Consider the following 17,236-nt stretch of genomic DNA (forward strand, 5'->3'; position numbering starts at 1 on the left):
GTAGGATATACTGAAAATGATTATAATGATGACAATTTACAGGGAGCACGTGAATTAAGACTATAAAGACAGATGTGTTGGCGATAAGATGAAAAAACGGCCCCACCATAGTATATAAACCATAATAGCTTCAACAATGTATCTAGCTAAGCATATAAATTTCAGGTCTCCCTAATGTGTTTCAGGTTAACAATTTATAAGACGTTTCTGTACCTACCGCCCATTACTTAAACACTAAAAGTAATTTAGATATTTAACATTTAACAGAAATTACGACCATTTAGGTCTTTAGAAACGAGCCACGGTGAGGAAACGCTTGAACAAACGAATGTTATTATCTAAATTGTTATTGTCGCCATTCCTGAGGTGAGGTTCTAGCTTGAATATTTCTAAACTAAAACTAGAGGAACAATGATGGCGGAATTTGAATCGTAATTTTATATATGAAAGATTTTTTCATTTATTTTTTAAACTTCACATCATATTTTTTTTTTTTATTTATTCATAAATATAATTCCAATTAGAAAACACATAATAATAATTACAAACTAACATTAATACTTTCAAAAAACATAAGCCATCTAACCGTTACTTATGGGCATTGTACCCAAAATGCTGGCGCTATTGCCCCTTTGAATTTCTAGATTAGGCCGTTTGGTCTAAATAAGCATAAGCACCAGACGTTGACCAATTTTTTTGGATACGGTGTTACATGTTTTTTGTAAATAATTAAAAATTAAATTTAAGTTTACCTGGTAAAGCTAAATAACAGTGTTACATTTTCATAATACTAGCTGCTGTCCGCGACTTCAAAACGTTGGTACCTGTTTTTAAAGTGACCCGTAGAAACAGTTTATTTCGGAGATGTGTGCCATTCGATTTATGTACAGTTCAATATATGTTTTTAAGTTTTTCATTCAAGTAAGTATACCTCTAAAAAGAACTGTTTTGTTTAAAAGTGTAGTCCCTAATCATTTTAAAATCGCGATAAATTCTAAATTAAAAGTCCGATTGAAATGAATTAAAACTTGATTTATGAATTTTATTACTTTATAAATACCATTGAGAATAAAACTATTTATTTGAATATGAATTAATACTGCGATACGAATGTAATCCTCTTTTGTTTCTTCCGGCGATCTAGTAAAATTTTGTAACACAAAAGCTGCTATTGCGACTTAATTCTCAGATATATTCCCTCGTGGACTTATTTGTGAGTAAGAACGAGCACTTAACTCACATAGTATCTATTTTGAATGTATCACCAATACGGCAAGTAATGAATTTTATAGGCAAAATTTTGCTACTTTGGGTTATATTATTGCAATTTTCATAAGGACCTCCAAATTCTAAAAATAAATTATTGCCAATGTAACTTTAAATAGGCGGCTTTCTTTGGCGGCTTTCTTTGGCGAATATATATGGTTAAAATCGTTCCAATACTTTCGGAGCCCATTTGAGACAAGAATCCAAAAAAATCTTTCCCTTTTTATAATCATCATCATCGACATATCATCCGATAGACGTCCACTGGTCATAGGCCCATAGGTATTTTGTGGGGAGTTCCAAATTCCACGGTTTTGTGTCGTTTGAATCCAACGGCTACCTGCGACGCGCCTAATGTCGTCCGTCCACCTCGTCGGGGGTCGACCAACGCTGCGTTTACCAGTACGGGGCTGCCATTCCAGCACCTTGGGACCCCAACGTCCATCCCTCCTCCGAACTATAATATTAGTATAGAAAGGTCATTCACTGAGACTCGTGCGAACCAGTTCAAAATATACATTTTATCATCATAAACTATTATAGCGTTATTTGAAAGTTTTACAGACCCTTAATTCAGATATTCATTTTACGAACCAGCGTACTTGTATCTCGTTTAGTTGAATGGTTCCACAAATATAACCAAGCTTTGAAGTCATTTATCTTAGTCTTAAAATCAGTGAACTATTCTACGGTGCTATAAAAGCGTATAAAGATGTGATTATTTGATAACACAAGAACTCTGGCAAGATCAGCCATACCATGGTAACTAAAAGGGAACTTTGACAAATTCAAATTTGATGTTTGACCTTGTTTCATAAGGTTAATGTTAAAACGTATTTTTGTTTTTCTACCGTACCCAAATACCAATTCGGTCCAATTGTTGTTTTCATTTCATCCTCTCTTGCCTTCGCGTTATAATTTCTGGAATGAAAGCCGTTTCAGCGTATCTCTGTCTCTCCGGGGCTATTTACTTTATTGTTATATTTTTCTTACCTTAGCGGGGAAATGGGTTTTTTGAATTGGCCAAATTTTTATTCTATATTATCTCTGACAAAAATATTATTTTCTCATTTAGTTCATTAAGTTGTTATTAATTATATGGATTTACGTTTTGATAACAATATGAAAAGAAGTACGTATATTATATGGAGAAGTTTGAAAGTAGCACCAGTAATGAACACCAGAAAACATGAGGAGTAATAGACTTGTATTTTATGCTTATGCATAGCGGAAAAAAAAGCTATGGTACCAGAAGAATCTTTAACATGTGTGTGAATGGACAAAGAAGTAGAGGAAGACCAACAAAGAGATAGGTAGAAGATTTAAGAGGATACCTATGCATGTAAAAGGAGTGGATAATTAGTTGACGGCTTTATAAAGGACAACCAACGTAGATACATTAAAACATGCTTTTTTTTTTTTTGGAATGAGTCACATAGTAAATGTTCAACTATTTACAGGTTATCACAGCATGCATTAAAATGTAAAAAAGTCATTCTTATAAATTATTTACAATTAATTATTAGTCAGTTAATATAAACCTTTAAAAGTATAAAAGTATAAATATTTAAAGCTAAATTACAATAAAAAAATTAACTTAATCAATTATTAGGAGACAAAACAAAACAAAAATGAATTAAATCGGATTAAAATAATTAACATTGATGTCTTAAAAGTAATAAATAAAATTAAACTTAAACTTAATAAACTAAAATGTAAGTCAGGTTAATTAGTAGAACAAATATTTATTACTTTTCGTCTAAATTCAATGTAACTGTCATGAAAAATGTCATTAAGTCATTAAGTTTAATCACACACTTATTATAGCAATCCGAGATACGAGGTATAGGGGACAGTTTTCCTAATTTGGTTCTGTAACGCCTGTGATGTAACAAATTGCAAGGATAACGTAGTGTATTGGTATGCGGAGCTTTGATTGAAAATCTGTTAATTAGTTCAGAGCAATCCAGCTTGTTATTGAACAGTTTAAACAGTAACATCATAGACAATGTCCCCCCTATCTTCAAGACTCTGCATCTTGAAAAAATTAAGCCTGTCAATATAATTATTAAGGTTTTTATTGTATCGATATGAAAGCTGGCGCAAAAATCTTTTCTGTATTCTCCCGATTCTTTTCGTGTGAACTTTTGTAGACGGTGACCAGACTGAGCAGCAATATTCCAATCTACAACGTACGTAGCAACCGAAGAGTCTTATTACAGTAGAATATTGCTTAAAGCTTTTAGAAAATCTAAGCACAAAACCTAATGCTCTGTTAGCCAAGTCAAGGGTTTTATCAATATGAGGAATGAAATTTAGTTTACTATCTAAGATAACACCCAAGTCACGAATAGAATCAACTTCCGTCAACCGCAAGTTGTTTATATAATATGCAGATGATATTTTATTCTTTTTACGAGTAAATTTAATATGATAACATTTGCTTATGTTAAGGAACATTTTATTATTCACACACCATTCACTCAATCTACACAAATCCTCCTGTAGCAACTGAACATCAGATTGACACTTTATAACTCGAGTCAATTTTAAATCATCAGCAAACAGGCTCGCATCGCTGTTGAAAAATATATCGGTAATATTATTAATAAAAATATTGAAAAAAAGAGGTTCTAAATTTGAGGAACTCCAGACTGAGCTATAAACACATTCGATTGATATCCTTCAATAACCACCATTGACTTTCTATTTGAAAGATAAGACCTACTCCACATTAACAATCAGAGATACCGTGCGCATGGAGCTTGTTGAGTAACAATCGATGGTTAACTTTATCAAAAGCCTTAGAGAAATCAGCATAGATTGCATCCATATGGTGACCATCATCAATACAATCAGCTATATTTGATACATGGAGTAACAAATTGCTACTAGTAGATCGATTGCTCATGAAGCCATGCTGTTTCTCACTAATATATTTTTTTAAATTATTATACATATGTTGGTATACTAAAGATTCGAAAGCCTTTGCCATTGTAGATATAATAGATATGGGACGATAGTTTTTGACATCTTCCTGATTTCCAGTCTTATAAACAGGAACTATTCTCGTCTCTTTCCAAACATCAGGAAACTGTCCATCTCTTAAGGGACCTATTAAAAATCATTTGAAGAGGCAAAGATATCGGCCACGCGCATTTAATTAAAAATAACGGGGGTATATTATCGGGATCAGCACCCTTAGTCTTATTGAGTCTTTTTAGTTTTAAACAAACAGCTTGGCGAGAGAATACTAGATTTTCAATTTCGTCGTACAATTTAGGATTTTTAAGACTTAACTTTTTGGAGACAACTTTTTCAACTTCGTAAACTGAAGAGAAGTGTGTCGCAAATAATTCACTAATAGACTGAGGATTATTGGCCTTTTTATTATTGAGGATCACGATGGGTGGATAATTATTACTTTTTTTTCGTATGTTTTTTAAGTAGGTCCAAAAATACTTAGGATTATTTCCAATTTGTGATTCAATTTTATTTATGTATTCATTGTAGCATATTAATATAAATTTATCACAATCCTTACGTAAATATTAAAACTCTAATAAATCTAATGGATTTTTAATTTTTTTTACTTTTAAGTGATATTTGTGTTTTAACTTAAGAAGTTTAATTAACGGAGGAGTAAACCAGACTGGATAATTTTTATTTTTGTGTTTATTTAAGGGAACATGTTTACTGATAATATCACGAAGAATTTTATAAAATTTGGACAGCATTGCATTTACATTATTACACTCTGCAAACTCAGTAATCCAGGATATAGAATTTAAATCATGGATTATGCTTTTGTAATCTGCCTTAAAGTAATTTTGATTATTTCTGGATTCATTTGTGATCATAAGTTTATTAGCTGGCTGGGGAATTGCAATTTCCAGTGGGGGATGATAGTTGTCTATCTTTCTTATCGGATTGCAACATCTGCTAACTGTAACCTCATTATTAGTTAACACTAAATCTAGAATTTTATTTTTATGGTTATATGACAAGTTATATTGTTTTAGTCCATTAAATGACATAAAATCGATTAAAGTGCTTTCCAGTGCACAATTACTATAGTTGGATGGATGTGCATCTAAAGAATTATCATCAGCAGACCATACTATGCCACTGAGATTAAAATCACCGGCAATAAGTACAGGGCTGTTAGTTCTATTGAAAATATTATTGGCATTGTCAAGAAAGTTATTTAAGGATGTGTTATTAACAGGCGGACCCAAGTAGACAGCACAAATATGCATAGATTCCGTACTAAGTTTAGTAACCAAATCAATAGTGATCCAAATGTCCTCACAGTCACTTTCCCAGTCAATTTCACGTCGCGAAACTAGATTGTTTGAGACAGCAACGAGGACTCCACCCCCAGTTTTTTTATGTCCATTTAGAGAAGAACTATTCCTATCACGCCTGTATACTTGGTATCTACTATCGAAATTTCTCTGTCAAAAATACTTTCATTCAACCATGTTTCTGTTAAAATAATAACATCGAAGTCATTATTTAGGATTGCGTGGTGCGTTTCATTAGTGTTCGACCTAAGTCCCCTAACATTTTGGTAATAACACTTAAGAAAGTTGAATTTTAAAACTTAAAATAACATTATCATGCATTACAACTAACTACCTAAAACTATTTAATACTATTTAAAGTAAATATACTTGTATTCAGTGGATTCACTTTGACGCATGTATATCATACCACGTTTAACCCATACAAATCTATAATTCAGTTCTTTTGCCTTCAGACGTGCAGCAGCGTGCAAAGCTTTTTGAGTTGGCGATAAGTGTTCAGCTACGTAAATTGGTTTAATATCACCGCTCACTCCAGCATGGCTAGTATTTAATTTGTCTCCGACATGTTGAGCCTTTTTATTAAAATTAATCGTCGCCGCTAAAAATTCATCACGTACTCTAGGACTACTGAAGCTGACTATTACAGATCTAGGTCTATAACTATCTTTTTGTAATTTTGAAGTTCTAGTGCAGAAGCGTACATCAGATTCCTTAAGGTTGCATTTAGTAGCATTCGCTATCCGATTAACTACCGATAGTAAATTTTCGTTTTTGCGAATTCTTCTGTTACCATAACCTTTTTCTCCGCTATGCATAAGCATAAAATGCAAGTCTATTACTCCACATCTTCACATTAAAACTACTTATTATTAAATAAAAGCATTGTTCTATTTGGATTTAGCTAGGACATAAAAAGCTGCTACATTACGCAGGCAGCTTATTCTAATTGTCCGTATTAGCTGCGGTCGGAAATGTAACATGCAACATAACTCACGAAAATTAAACATTTTATGTTGGTGGAATAAATTAATTAAAATACCGAGTAAGACTCCCATGTTCCACATAACTACTGACTTAAGTAGTGACTTACTAGTTTTCAAGCGAATTAATTCAATGTTCAAAACTGTACTTACTATCCATGCTACAAATTGTATTAAGAAACTTTGGATTATCGCCACCTTTCGCTTCGCTTTCGCACTATTGCATTGTGGGAATATCAACATAAAACAATTAGATTATTTCAGTTAAAGAAATACAAGTTTTAATCAGAAATCAAATTAATCATAAACCAGTTAAAATTAACAAGGTGCAAAGTTTTTGTAGAAAAATCTGCGTCTTTGTGATGAAACGTTAATTTAAATGGCGTTCTGGCGTGACTTTGTTACCATACCACATTTCTTACCAAATTATTTTTACGTAACTTCATGTAATATGTGATAAATAGCTATCACTGAATAGTAATAATCTCTATTTAATTGAGTCCATAAAAACAAAAATTGAAACGATCATGAAGTTACGTTTACTAAATAATTTGGCAAGCATCTGTTATGCTGTATTTAAATATCATTATTATTGAGATAACATTCGTCGAGCAGTTTCTTGGGTGATATAAATTATCAGATTGATTAATGTTCCCGGGATACAAATTAAGGCTGACTGAACATTTATTCGTAATATTCCCTTGAGAATTTTCGCGTACTGTCTATATAATTTATTAAAGCATGGAGTGTTTAGGGCAAATTTAATAATAAATAATACGGTAAAAATAAAAATTACCTTTAAAAAAGTACCATAAACATAAACCGAACATTAGAAAACTATTTATTTAAAAGGCTTATTAAAAGCACTTTTGAAACATAAAGTCTGTTTGTCCTACAGAGAGTTCCACGGACGACTACTATAGCCAATGAGAGGGACATGCCGTGATGGTATTTAGTTTCGGTAAAAGAGTGTCGCATAACCTCTGTCCTGCCCAAAAGGACAGAGGTAGCCATTTAAGCTTTACCACCACGACAAAAAAAAAGCCTTTGTTTGCAAATTCTACAGAGTAAAAACCGACAAGTATCTCATTGATTACTTTTATCCATCATCAGCATTTTAAGTATCTAAAATTAACAAAAACAAAAATATAGTTATACGCTTTATTAAATTAGCCCCTATATCTTATTGAATTTTATTGCTTTTTGAGTGAACACAATTCATTTAAAACATGAATGCACACAAAAAGTCATTTTTCAAACACGTTAGCCGTCATTCGAGTGTTATCACCAGGTTTTTAGCTTTCACATTACGGCTAGGTTTTTCCCCTTTTTTATTTTTATTACAGTCTATGTTCAAAACAAAACGGCTGTTAACATTTTGCTCAATTGGTTCATAATAGACACGTGTTATGCGGCTCACCAGTGGCAGGTCAGGTCGACATCGCAATGCGGTATTGTCATACTCAAATTTTTTAAACCGTATTTCGGTGTTGCTCGTCTCAAATAAAGGTGAAATATATACGATTTCACGGGAAAACTTTTTTTTTAAGTTTAATTAAAATGATTAATGTTGGCTTATTTCTATTCATGAAGTTCTTAGAAACTTCCGTAAAATTCCTACGCAATATCAATATTGTCTCTATTTCAAATACACTTGTACTTCGTAGGTATGTATGGAAACTAATATTTGTTGCACAATTTGCTTGTTTCTATGAAATCATAACTGTGCAAGAAATGCATTTTAAAACATAATAATCTTCAAACAAGTTCTGTTAATTTGTTAAGGTATCACTAATCATGGGTTTTACATGACAGTTATAAAGGCTGTGCTACAATTTAAATTCTTCAAAGAATTAAGGTTATTATTATATTTATATGGACATTAGTCCACTATCTTATCAGCCTCATAAGAAGGCTAAGAGTCACTCGGCGGGCGATGGACACAGCTATACTCGGAGTATCTCTACAGAAATGTGGAGATTCGTATAAGAACCAGAATTACCAACGAGTCGCGAAGCTAAAGTGGCAATAGGCCGGGCACATAGTTCGGAGAAAGGATGGCAGCCCCGCACTGGCGTTGGTCGACCCCAACTATGTGGATAGACGTTGACATTAAGCGCGTCGCAGGTAGCCGCTGGATCTAAGCGGCACAGAACCGTGGAATTTGGAACTCCGTACAAAAATCCAGCAGTGGACGTCTATCAGTTGATATGTTGATGATGAATCTACCCGACCACATAATTTGAACTTATTTATTTATTAATTTATTATTTATGAACCATAAATTGTGATTGTGAACATATGATACATGAATTGTACACAGGAAAGCTTATCTCTATAAGAAATCTCTTCCAGCTACCCAAGGATGTGAGTAAGATGATTTTATTGTGGTGTAGGTCAAATAAAGGTACAATGTACTATAATATGATAACTACTAAAATTATGCTTATTATCTACTTATTATCTCAAGCATAAGTGTAAATGACATGAACAACTTGTCTAGAGGCCTTTTTTATAAATTGGAATAAATTCGAAATAATTAGGCAGTGTTATTCACGCTCTGACGTTTGAAAAGCTCTGTCAGTTGAAGTGTAACAAAATACTGCATACCTATCCAGACGTTATGTGATGTTTATTTATAATGCCCATAGAGCATAATTTGAACGGCCGATTGGCGCAGTGGGCAGCGACCCTGCTTCCTGAGACCAGGCCTGTGGGTTCGATTCCCACAACTGGAAATTTTATCTGTGACGAACATGAATGTTTTTTAGTGTCTAGGTATTCATCTGTATTTTATAAGTATTTTTGTATATTATTCATCAGTTATTTTAGTACCCATAACACAAGTTACGCTTACTTTGGGGCTAGATTGTGATGTTTGTATTGTCGTACGATATATAGTATATATATAATTTGAACCACCCTGGTAGAAAGGCATATCATAAAGATTTGTACGTTATGAATTTTTTAAAAATATTTTTAAAAATAATATAGTTTTTCCGTTTTAGTTCTCTAGAGTGGAGGAGAATGGAAATGGTTTTTAACAAGAGCACTTTCCAGCAGCAAAATGTCTGTTAACATTTTTGTCACCTGCCCCATAATGGACAGGAGTTACGCGGTTCACGGTCTACTGGGCGGTTCACCGTCGCAATGCGGAATTGTCACACTTAAAACCCTTTTTTTTCCTTCTGCAATAATACGGAATTCATATTGTATTTTAAAGTATGCGTTTTTAAAAACATTATGTTTCGTAGTAATACATACTTTTTTGAATCTTTTGACTGCCGCTGATTGTCATGTATAACCAGTGAACTTACAAATATAGCAACATACTAGTTGTTGCCCGCGTTATTTTCCGCATTACGGCTTTTTACAAATTCCGTGAACCCGGAACCGTCCGTTTTCTTGTTATCTTAGGATAAACAGTAGCCTATGTTAATCACCGTCCTTTCAACTAACTCTCTGCTTAACTTTAATTAGGGCGTGAAGGAAGGACAAACAAATAAACAACTACTCTTTCGCGTTCATAATATTAGTAAGGATTAAATCAATGGCTCGGTCCATCAACTATAAAAAATATTTAACCCAAAGCATAAATAATAGTTTAAATTGACGCCCATGGCATCGTCTGCTTAGAATTTATGATGTTCCTTTACCCGTCTTCGGAAAGCAAAAGGCTGATTAGTGTACGTTAGACAAAAAGTAAAAAAAATACACTTTAAAGTATATAATAATGTATGCGCAGTTTCAATGATAAATATTGTACAGAAGTTTATTAAATTTTTCTAAAACTAGAAATCTGATTTCTATTTCAACACCCCTAGAAAATCGTTTTTTAAGAAAGGTTTTTACAGTAAGTTTTTATTTAAACTTTTTTTTTATTCAGTGGCTTATGAGATCCCGCGTTTAATGAGACAGTCACTGTTAGCTTTTATATTATTATATTCCAGTTAAAGTGTCACAAAACTATCCTACATAACTATCACTCCGAGGTCGCTCTTAGGATTTCGACAGCAATCTACACCACCAATGTCACCTTCTACGTAGGTTTACGGCCCGGTGACGTAGTGCTGGTTTCAGACCTGCGCGAATCTCCGCCTGCTCCATCTGGGACACGCGACCACGGCCACAAGCCAGGACAGTACTCGCCCACTCCAGATCTAGGAAGCATTTAAATAGGCCCATTTTACCCAAGGCCTTGTTATTTATACTACCTTACTACCATACAATAAGTTCTATGCTGATGTAAGTTCTTCTTTCTTTTATATCTTAAGCCATCACAATGGCGTCATTTATTCGTAAGATCCGTTGAGTTTTTGCGAAGACTCAATATGTCCAATTATCTCACGACATAATACAAAATAATTCAAAAAAACGCTTGGTATAAAAAACCAAACTAATTTCTACTTTTCAGTTTAGTTTGTTTATAATATAAAAGCGTGTTTTTAGTCTTCCTTTCAACTATTATTTTTGTTAGAACAAAATTAATCGGTAACCCATTCACTATCAAATTTGTTCGGGAAATTTACTTAAGATAATGGTTCGAAATTATAATAAATACCATTCCTGCCTTATCGACTATAGGTAAAAATTATATAAATTAACAAAAATCTTATTTTGCAAATTGACAAATGGAATAATCTTATCCAATTTGTGTATTGTAATCGATCCTGGATATATCTTCAAAATTTCAATAAGACTATTTTAAGAAGGTCAGATACAAACATATAAACATACAACCATACAGGTGAAGCTAATAAAAAGCGTGCAAAAATACGTTGAAACTCTCTCCCCTACCGTTTATAATAACATCACACGGGCTGCGAATGTCGTTTACGTTATTTTCTCGTTAGTTGGAGGAATCTGATCAAAAGCTCTTATAGATTCAAAAGCATTCAACTGTATCTCTCCTTGAGGCTTAAATCTATCTTCCAATTTGAAAAAGCGAAGCTCTCCCACGGGCGTCGTGTTGCTGATGAGCGCTTGAATCGCTGTTTTGCATGTCTGCCGTCCCCAGTGACGCGTCGCCATCTCTTTCCAGCGTTGATACGCCGCACTTTCATTTGCATTGTAAATTGTACGTTGTATCGACTGAATTAGAATCACGATTAAAACCGAACTAACTACAAATTGAAATACGAATCACAATCGGATGTTTAAAGAAAAGATAGAACGGCAGGGTAATTACGTATCTTGCGACAGGTGTAAATCTTGCAATCTTTGCTATCAACCGTAACTTTTGTATTACTTTTTTGTTTGCAAAAGTGACGTTTGACAGCAAATATCACCAGATCTACGCCTGTCGCAAGCCTGTCGTGAGATACGTAATCGGCCAATTTATATGACATACCGCTTAGACATACCGTGGCATCAGTTAAAGAGGCGAATACCCAATTGTTGGGCACTAGTGTCCACATTGTTCTAATGAGGAACATGTTAAACAAAAGTGACTATACTGGAGCCTGCCGCGACATCTTAACGTACTCTCTGGGACATAAGGCATAAATAGCGCCCATTTCTGGGCTGGTACTCTAAATTTCTTGACAGACAAACCTAACCCAACCGAGGAATCGAACTCCGGACTTACAACAATGAATTAGACCAAGAAGAGATTTTTTTACAGTTTATTTTGGTACCTTTTCACGCCTATTTATATCTAATTTTATCAAAATTATATAGATTTTAATAAAATGTGACCACAAGACCAGAGAACAGACAGCACACTGAAGATAGTATTATACTTTTAGCCCGTCAAAACATCGTCCTCACAGGATTGATTAGAAATCAAAAAAAGTCATGCGGTAGGCATGTACACCTGATTATTAGGTAGATTTTGCCTTATTTAAATTATATTAACTTTTACATTTCAGAAATTCATCATCATAAATCATTATCAACCCATTTTCTGCCCAAAACAGGGCTTACTACGGCTAATCTTATTACAGTATTTCATTTACCTAGATAATCAGTTTCAGTCTGACCCATAAAGGTACTTTTAAACAATACAAAGCGTTGACAGCTATACTTTATTGCAATATAACGCCAGTAAGGTAAAAAATTGGTTGTCTGTAAAGTCGGTTTACTGACGATAGTTGAACGTGATAACGTCGTAAGAAAATACTGATGATACCACATTCACTTTTCACTGCACTTTATCCTTGCCAAAAACATGTAAATGTATTATTGTATAGAAGCTGTCCACGCGGACGCATCGCTCACTCAAGTAGGAGAGAGACAGATGTCGAATGCGAGGCCGACTGTGCCTCTTTGTCGCTCGTTTGTCTCTCGCTTGCACTTCAAGCCTTGAATGGAACGCGTCAGAGCGAGGTAACGCCGCAATACAATTTTATTGTAAACATACAGGTAACTTGAACTTGGACTGTCCAAGTCCAAGTTTATGGCCATGGGTTTGTTTCCCATAACTGGAAAATGCTTGTGTGATGAACATAAATATTGTTCAGTGGCTGGGTGTTTATCTGTATGTTATAAGTATTTATGTATATTATTCATAAAATTATTCACCAGCTATATTTGTACCCATAAAACCAGCTACGCTTCCTTTGGGACTAGATTGCGATGTGTGTTGTAGTATATATTTACTTATTTATATATTATTTTACTTTTTTAACCTTACACAGTAAAATAATAAACCCAGATATTATTACTATTAGTATTATAGCATTACATGGCAGACTCTAATGATAACAAAGTTTTAGTGAACATAAAATTTGATGTCGAATAACATACTGAATAAAAATAACAAAAGTAGTAGTTTTGTGTTTTAATTAGTGTTTTGCAAGGCAAAAACCTACAAAGCTTTTACAAAACAACATCGAAATTAAAGAGATATCGTAAAAGGAACCCTTAAATTTTCAGCGAAATTAAATCAACAGTACTTAGCCTCGGGCGAAGCGTCACAAAGCTGCTTTATGAAGTTTGTACGAGTACGTTCTGGAGCAATGGAAGCCAAGTCGCAACGAAACAATGATCGAATGTATTGCGTCAAAAGAAGCTACTTTATTTTAGTCTATAGTTCTCTTTGCGGAAACAGTACGTACTAAGAACTAAGTAGTAGTGGGGACATATATCATTTATAACGTTAAAAGCTTTTTATTTTTCTATCACAATCCCTAGTTCACATTGGAGGAGAGTGAAGGAGCTGCGCTGTGTCATATATGAATAGGCTATCACAGTTCAGGCTAGGCTTAAGGCCTCGGACAGTAGAAGTAGTAAGAGAGGAAGCCGCTGCCCGTTCTCTTTTACACTTCTTTAGTTTCCTCCTACGACAAACGCGGGCAGAAAAGGCGTGGTGAACTGTATTCCAATCTACCGTCAAGGCGCCGTGTTGTGGCATATTAATGCTGAAGATGATAATAACAACAGTCCATGTTACATAAAATTAAGACACACATAAACATGTCCTCAAAAGCGTGAAAAGTTTATCAATCAGAACTTGGCTAGCGTGGGAGATCACGCCTGAACACTTCAGAAGGGAGACCCGTGACTGCAGTGGGTAGTTAATTGGTTCAAAAAGATAATTATAATGACATAAATTGCCCTCGCTTTAATGTCCTACAAGCAAAATATATCCACAGAGAAATGAACGAGTTCTCTTATTTGGCATAACTGCATATCTTCAGATGGAATTAAACTTAAAAACTGTGCTGTTTGTTGTCTTTCGGTCTAAGCCATATGTAACGATTTAAAGCACACCGTTCTAATCGTTGCCGTTATATATGTAGCTCATGGTATGTTTAAACATCATAATAATGATTTTCAATCTAGTACTGTGAGGACAGGTGTCCAATGGTCGCTAAAACAAAGGTTTGGCCTCACTCAAGACCCCCTTAGGCTGACGATCTCTTCGTTGTTAAACTCTTAGGCATCCTGGCGTATCTTTCAACAAGCTCGTCACACTCGATGGCGCTCGACAAAATCCAAAAAAATACTGAATGAGATACTTAAAATAAAATATTGAATTGAATTCGTGAATCTGGTAGGTATAATGAACAGAAGAGAACAGTGAGATTTTTTTCCCAGAAGTAAAAAAATGCGCGTATTAATCAAATGCCAAAAATGAGCAAATCCTACTTATCCAATGTTTATACATTTAGGCTTTTTAGCAATGACAGGCAAACCAAGGGAAAAAATGGCGGAAAAACTTGGCGAAAACGAAAAAAGCGCTCGCAACATCAAGTTAATGTCGCCGACGGCCTAAGATAAACGGGCGGAACACACTAACCCGATGTTTTGTGACTCATTACCCACAGATCGTTTTAAGAGTAAGATGTTGCAAGCCAAAATGACACCAATCGTAACCGTCTAAGATCAGAAATGGAAAATTTTCGCGTCAATGAACCGGATTTTATTGTAAATCTCGCCCGAGACAGCCACCATAAAGTCTCGAAGCTCTTTAATTCAGCTCATGGATTGCAAAGTTCCACAGTTGAATCGTTATAGCTCTATGAAAATGTTTTCTTTATAATTCAGCGATAACGGTTCCAGTTGGACGTTGAATGCATTTTAAATCGCCATTGTCAAGCTTTATGTACCAATAACATTGTTGGTTAAGGATTTTATTTAATGGATAAAGTCGCAAATCAATACATTGAATACGGGATAAAAATAATGCGCTAATAGTTTAATAGATTCCAATTTAACATTCTGTTAATGAATGTTAATGTTTGCTAGATACAAAACACAATTTAGACACACGTTCACAGCAACGCTTCTGGATAAACTTGATGCAGTTAAATAAGTTAAATTAAACAAGACACTATAGTATTTTATTCACATACGATAAAATAAATAGTATGACAAGTTGAAATTTAGACAAAAGAATCAAACCAACAATTAAAGTAAAAAAAAAACTGTCTATTAAGTTAATTTACACAATGTGAACACTTTTAAAATGTATTTCTATTACGATATGCTATCAACATATTATATGCTCTTAATACACACTAATAAAATCTACGTGTCGAAAAAGGACGTATTAAACGCTTTGTATGACAATTTTTTTCATACTGTGGATTTTTAAATGGATATTTAGAAAAAAAATCTATTAAGATTATTTAACTATAACAAATTATTACAATGCCGGAAGATTTCCTATTAATAATTATAGTTCTACAAAAAGACTTACCATTTTTAGCTGCCATAGCGGTAGCAACGCTGATTATCGCAGCGGACGCGATCAGCCGACACAAAGCCAGCCGCATGATGATCACTGACACACCATCACATCACATCCCGCAAGCTATCACGATTTACGACACACTCCATGTCACTTATCCCGACGACATTGTTCGCGGCAGCAGGCTATCAATTCTCGACATTATCTGTGCCACGGGGTTATGACAACTTGGCAGTTCTGTTCAAGTTAAAAATATCATGTACCTTTTTGATTTAATGTTTTTGCACCATATTTGTTTAAAGGCCTTTTTGAGGGTTCTCGTTTCTGGTTAGGATTTAAGGCATCTGAAAAAGAAAAAAAAGCGTTGTTAAAGCTCATTTACCTTGACTTACTACTACTAATATACTAGATGGTTAAAATAATTAAACCAACTGGCGATTTAATTACAAATATAATATTACGCTTCAAGCGAAACGGCGATAGCCCAGTCGGTAGGACATCGATTTTCAAAGTTATGTGCTTTTTTGAGCAATTTAAATATCACTTGCTTCAAGTGATATTTTAATTGCTACGAAAATGAACGGTTCAGGAAAACATCGCGAGAGAACCTGCATGCCTGAGAGTTCTCCATAATGTTCTCAAAGGTGTGTGGATACCACCAATCCGCAATGGCCCGGGTCTGCGTGGTGGGCTACGGCCTTGACCCCTTGCCCCGAAATGATGATAAAATAACGCTTCAATTATTTTATTTGGTGTATATATTTATCAAATCAAATCAAACCAGAACACTGTATAGTGCACAGCATTGCTACAAAAGTGTGTAAACGGTCGATAGGTTTTGTTTAAATAACGGTTCTTAAAATAAGTTCTAACAATTTTAACGTACCAGTCCTATGTAGTCTTAAATATAATTACAATAAATTTATTAATAACCCCTTTTAAAAGACGTTGAAGGTTTATTTACCTGTAACAAATAGCCTACCGAAGTGCAAACCTCATCAGATGCACCTTACCATTGAGGCTCTGATACCTATGCTTAGCGTGGATAATCATATAGCTATGCTAATCTAATGATCAGACTTCAGTTAATATATACATACCCAACTCAATTTACTTTATATTTAATATCAAACTTTGAAGTCAGAATTTGCGGTGATTGGTATGAAATTTTAAAGAGTAATTATAAATCCAATTTATAAAACGAAATGAATTTCCGATTTTGACATGGCGGGAACGTAAATAGTGCTGCATTGTCAGTGTCGTAACGGCTCCCGAAATTCGAATTTCAATTCTCGATTGAACGTGTAGCGTACGCAAGCGGTCTGATAGAAATGCAGTTCGTAAATTCTAAATAGGAATATTGTTAAGTTGTCGTTGATAATTGAAATTTGTCATTGATACACCACTCATCATAAAAAAAGAGGAAGATAGAATTATTATCATCATCATCCGTACATCCGTTCATCAGTACCGCTTATACTAGCTACAACCAATGGCTGCTATCATAAATAAGAAATGTTGCAAAAATTATCCTTTTTTAGGAG

General features: G+C 34.2%; 1 protein-coding gene across 1 annotated transcript in view; it reads right to left on the reverse strand.

Moving 5' to 3' along the window:
* The window catches only part of LOC120632376 (neural cell adhesion molecule 1), a 271,156-nt gene extending 255,430 nt beyond the window's left edge, over positions 1-15,726 (reverse strand). The window contains exon 1 of the mRNA XM_039902234.1: positions 15,702-15,726. Within this exon, the coding sequence (XP_039758168.1) occupies positions 15,702-15,717 (16 nt within the window). The 5' untranslated portion in view covers positions 15,718-15,726. The remainder of the gene's footprint in view (positions 1-15,701) is intronic.
* Positions 15,727-17,236: the final 1,510 nt, after the last annotated feature.

This window comes from Pararge aegeria, chromosome 19, assembly GCF_905163445.1.
Source record: "Pararge aegeria chromosome 19, ilParAegt1.1, whole genome shotgun sequence".
Lineage (NCBI taxonomy): Eukaryota > Metazoa > Arthropoda > Insecta > Lepidoptera > Nymphalidae > Pararge > Pararge aegeria.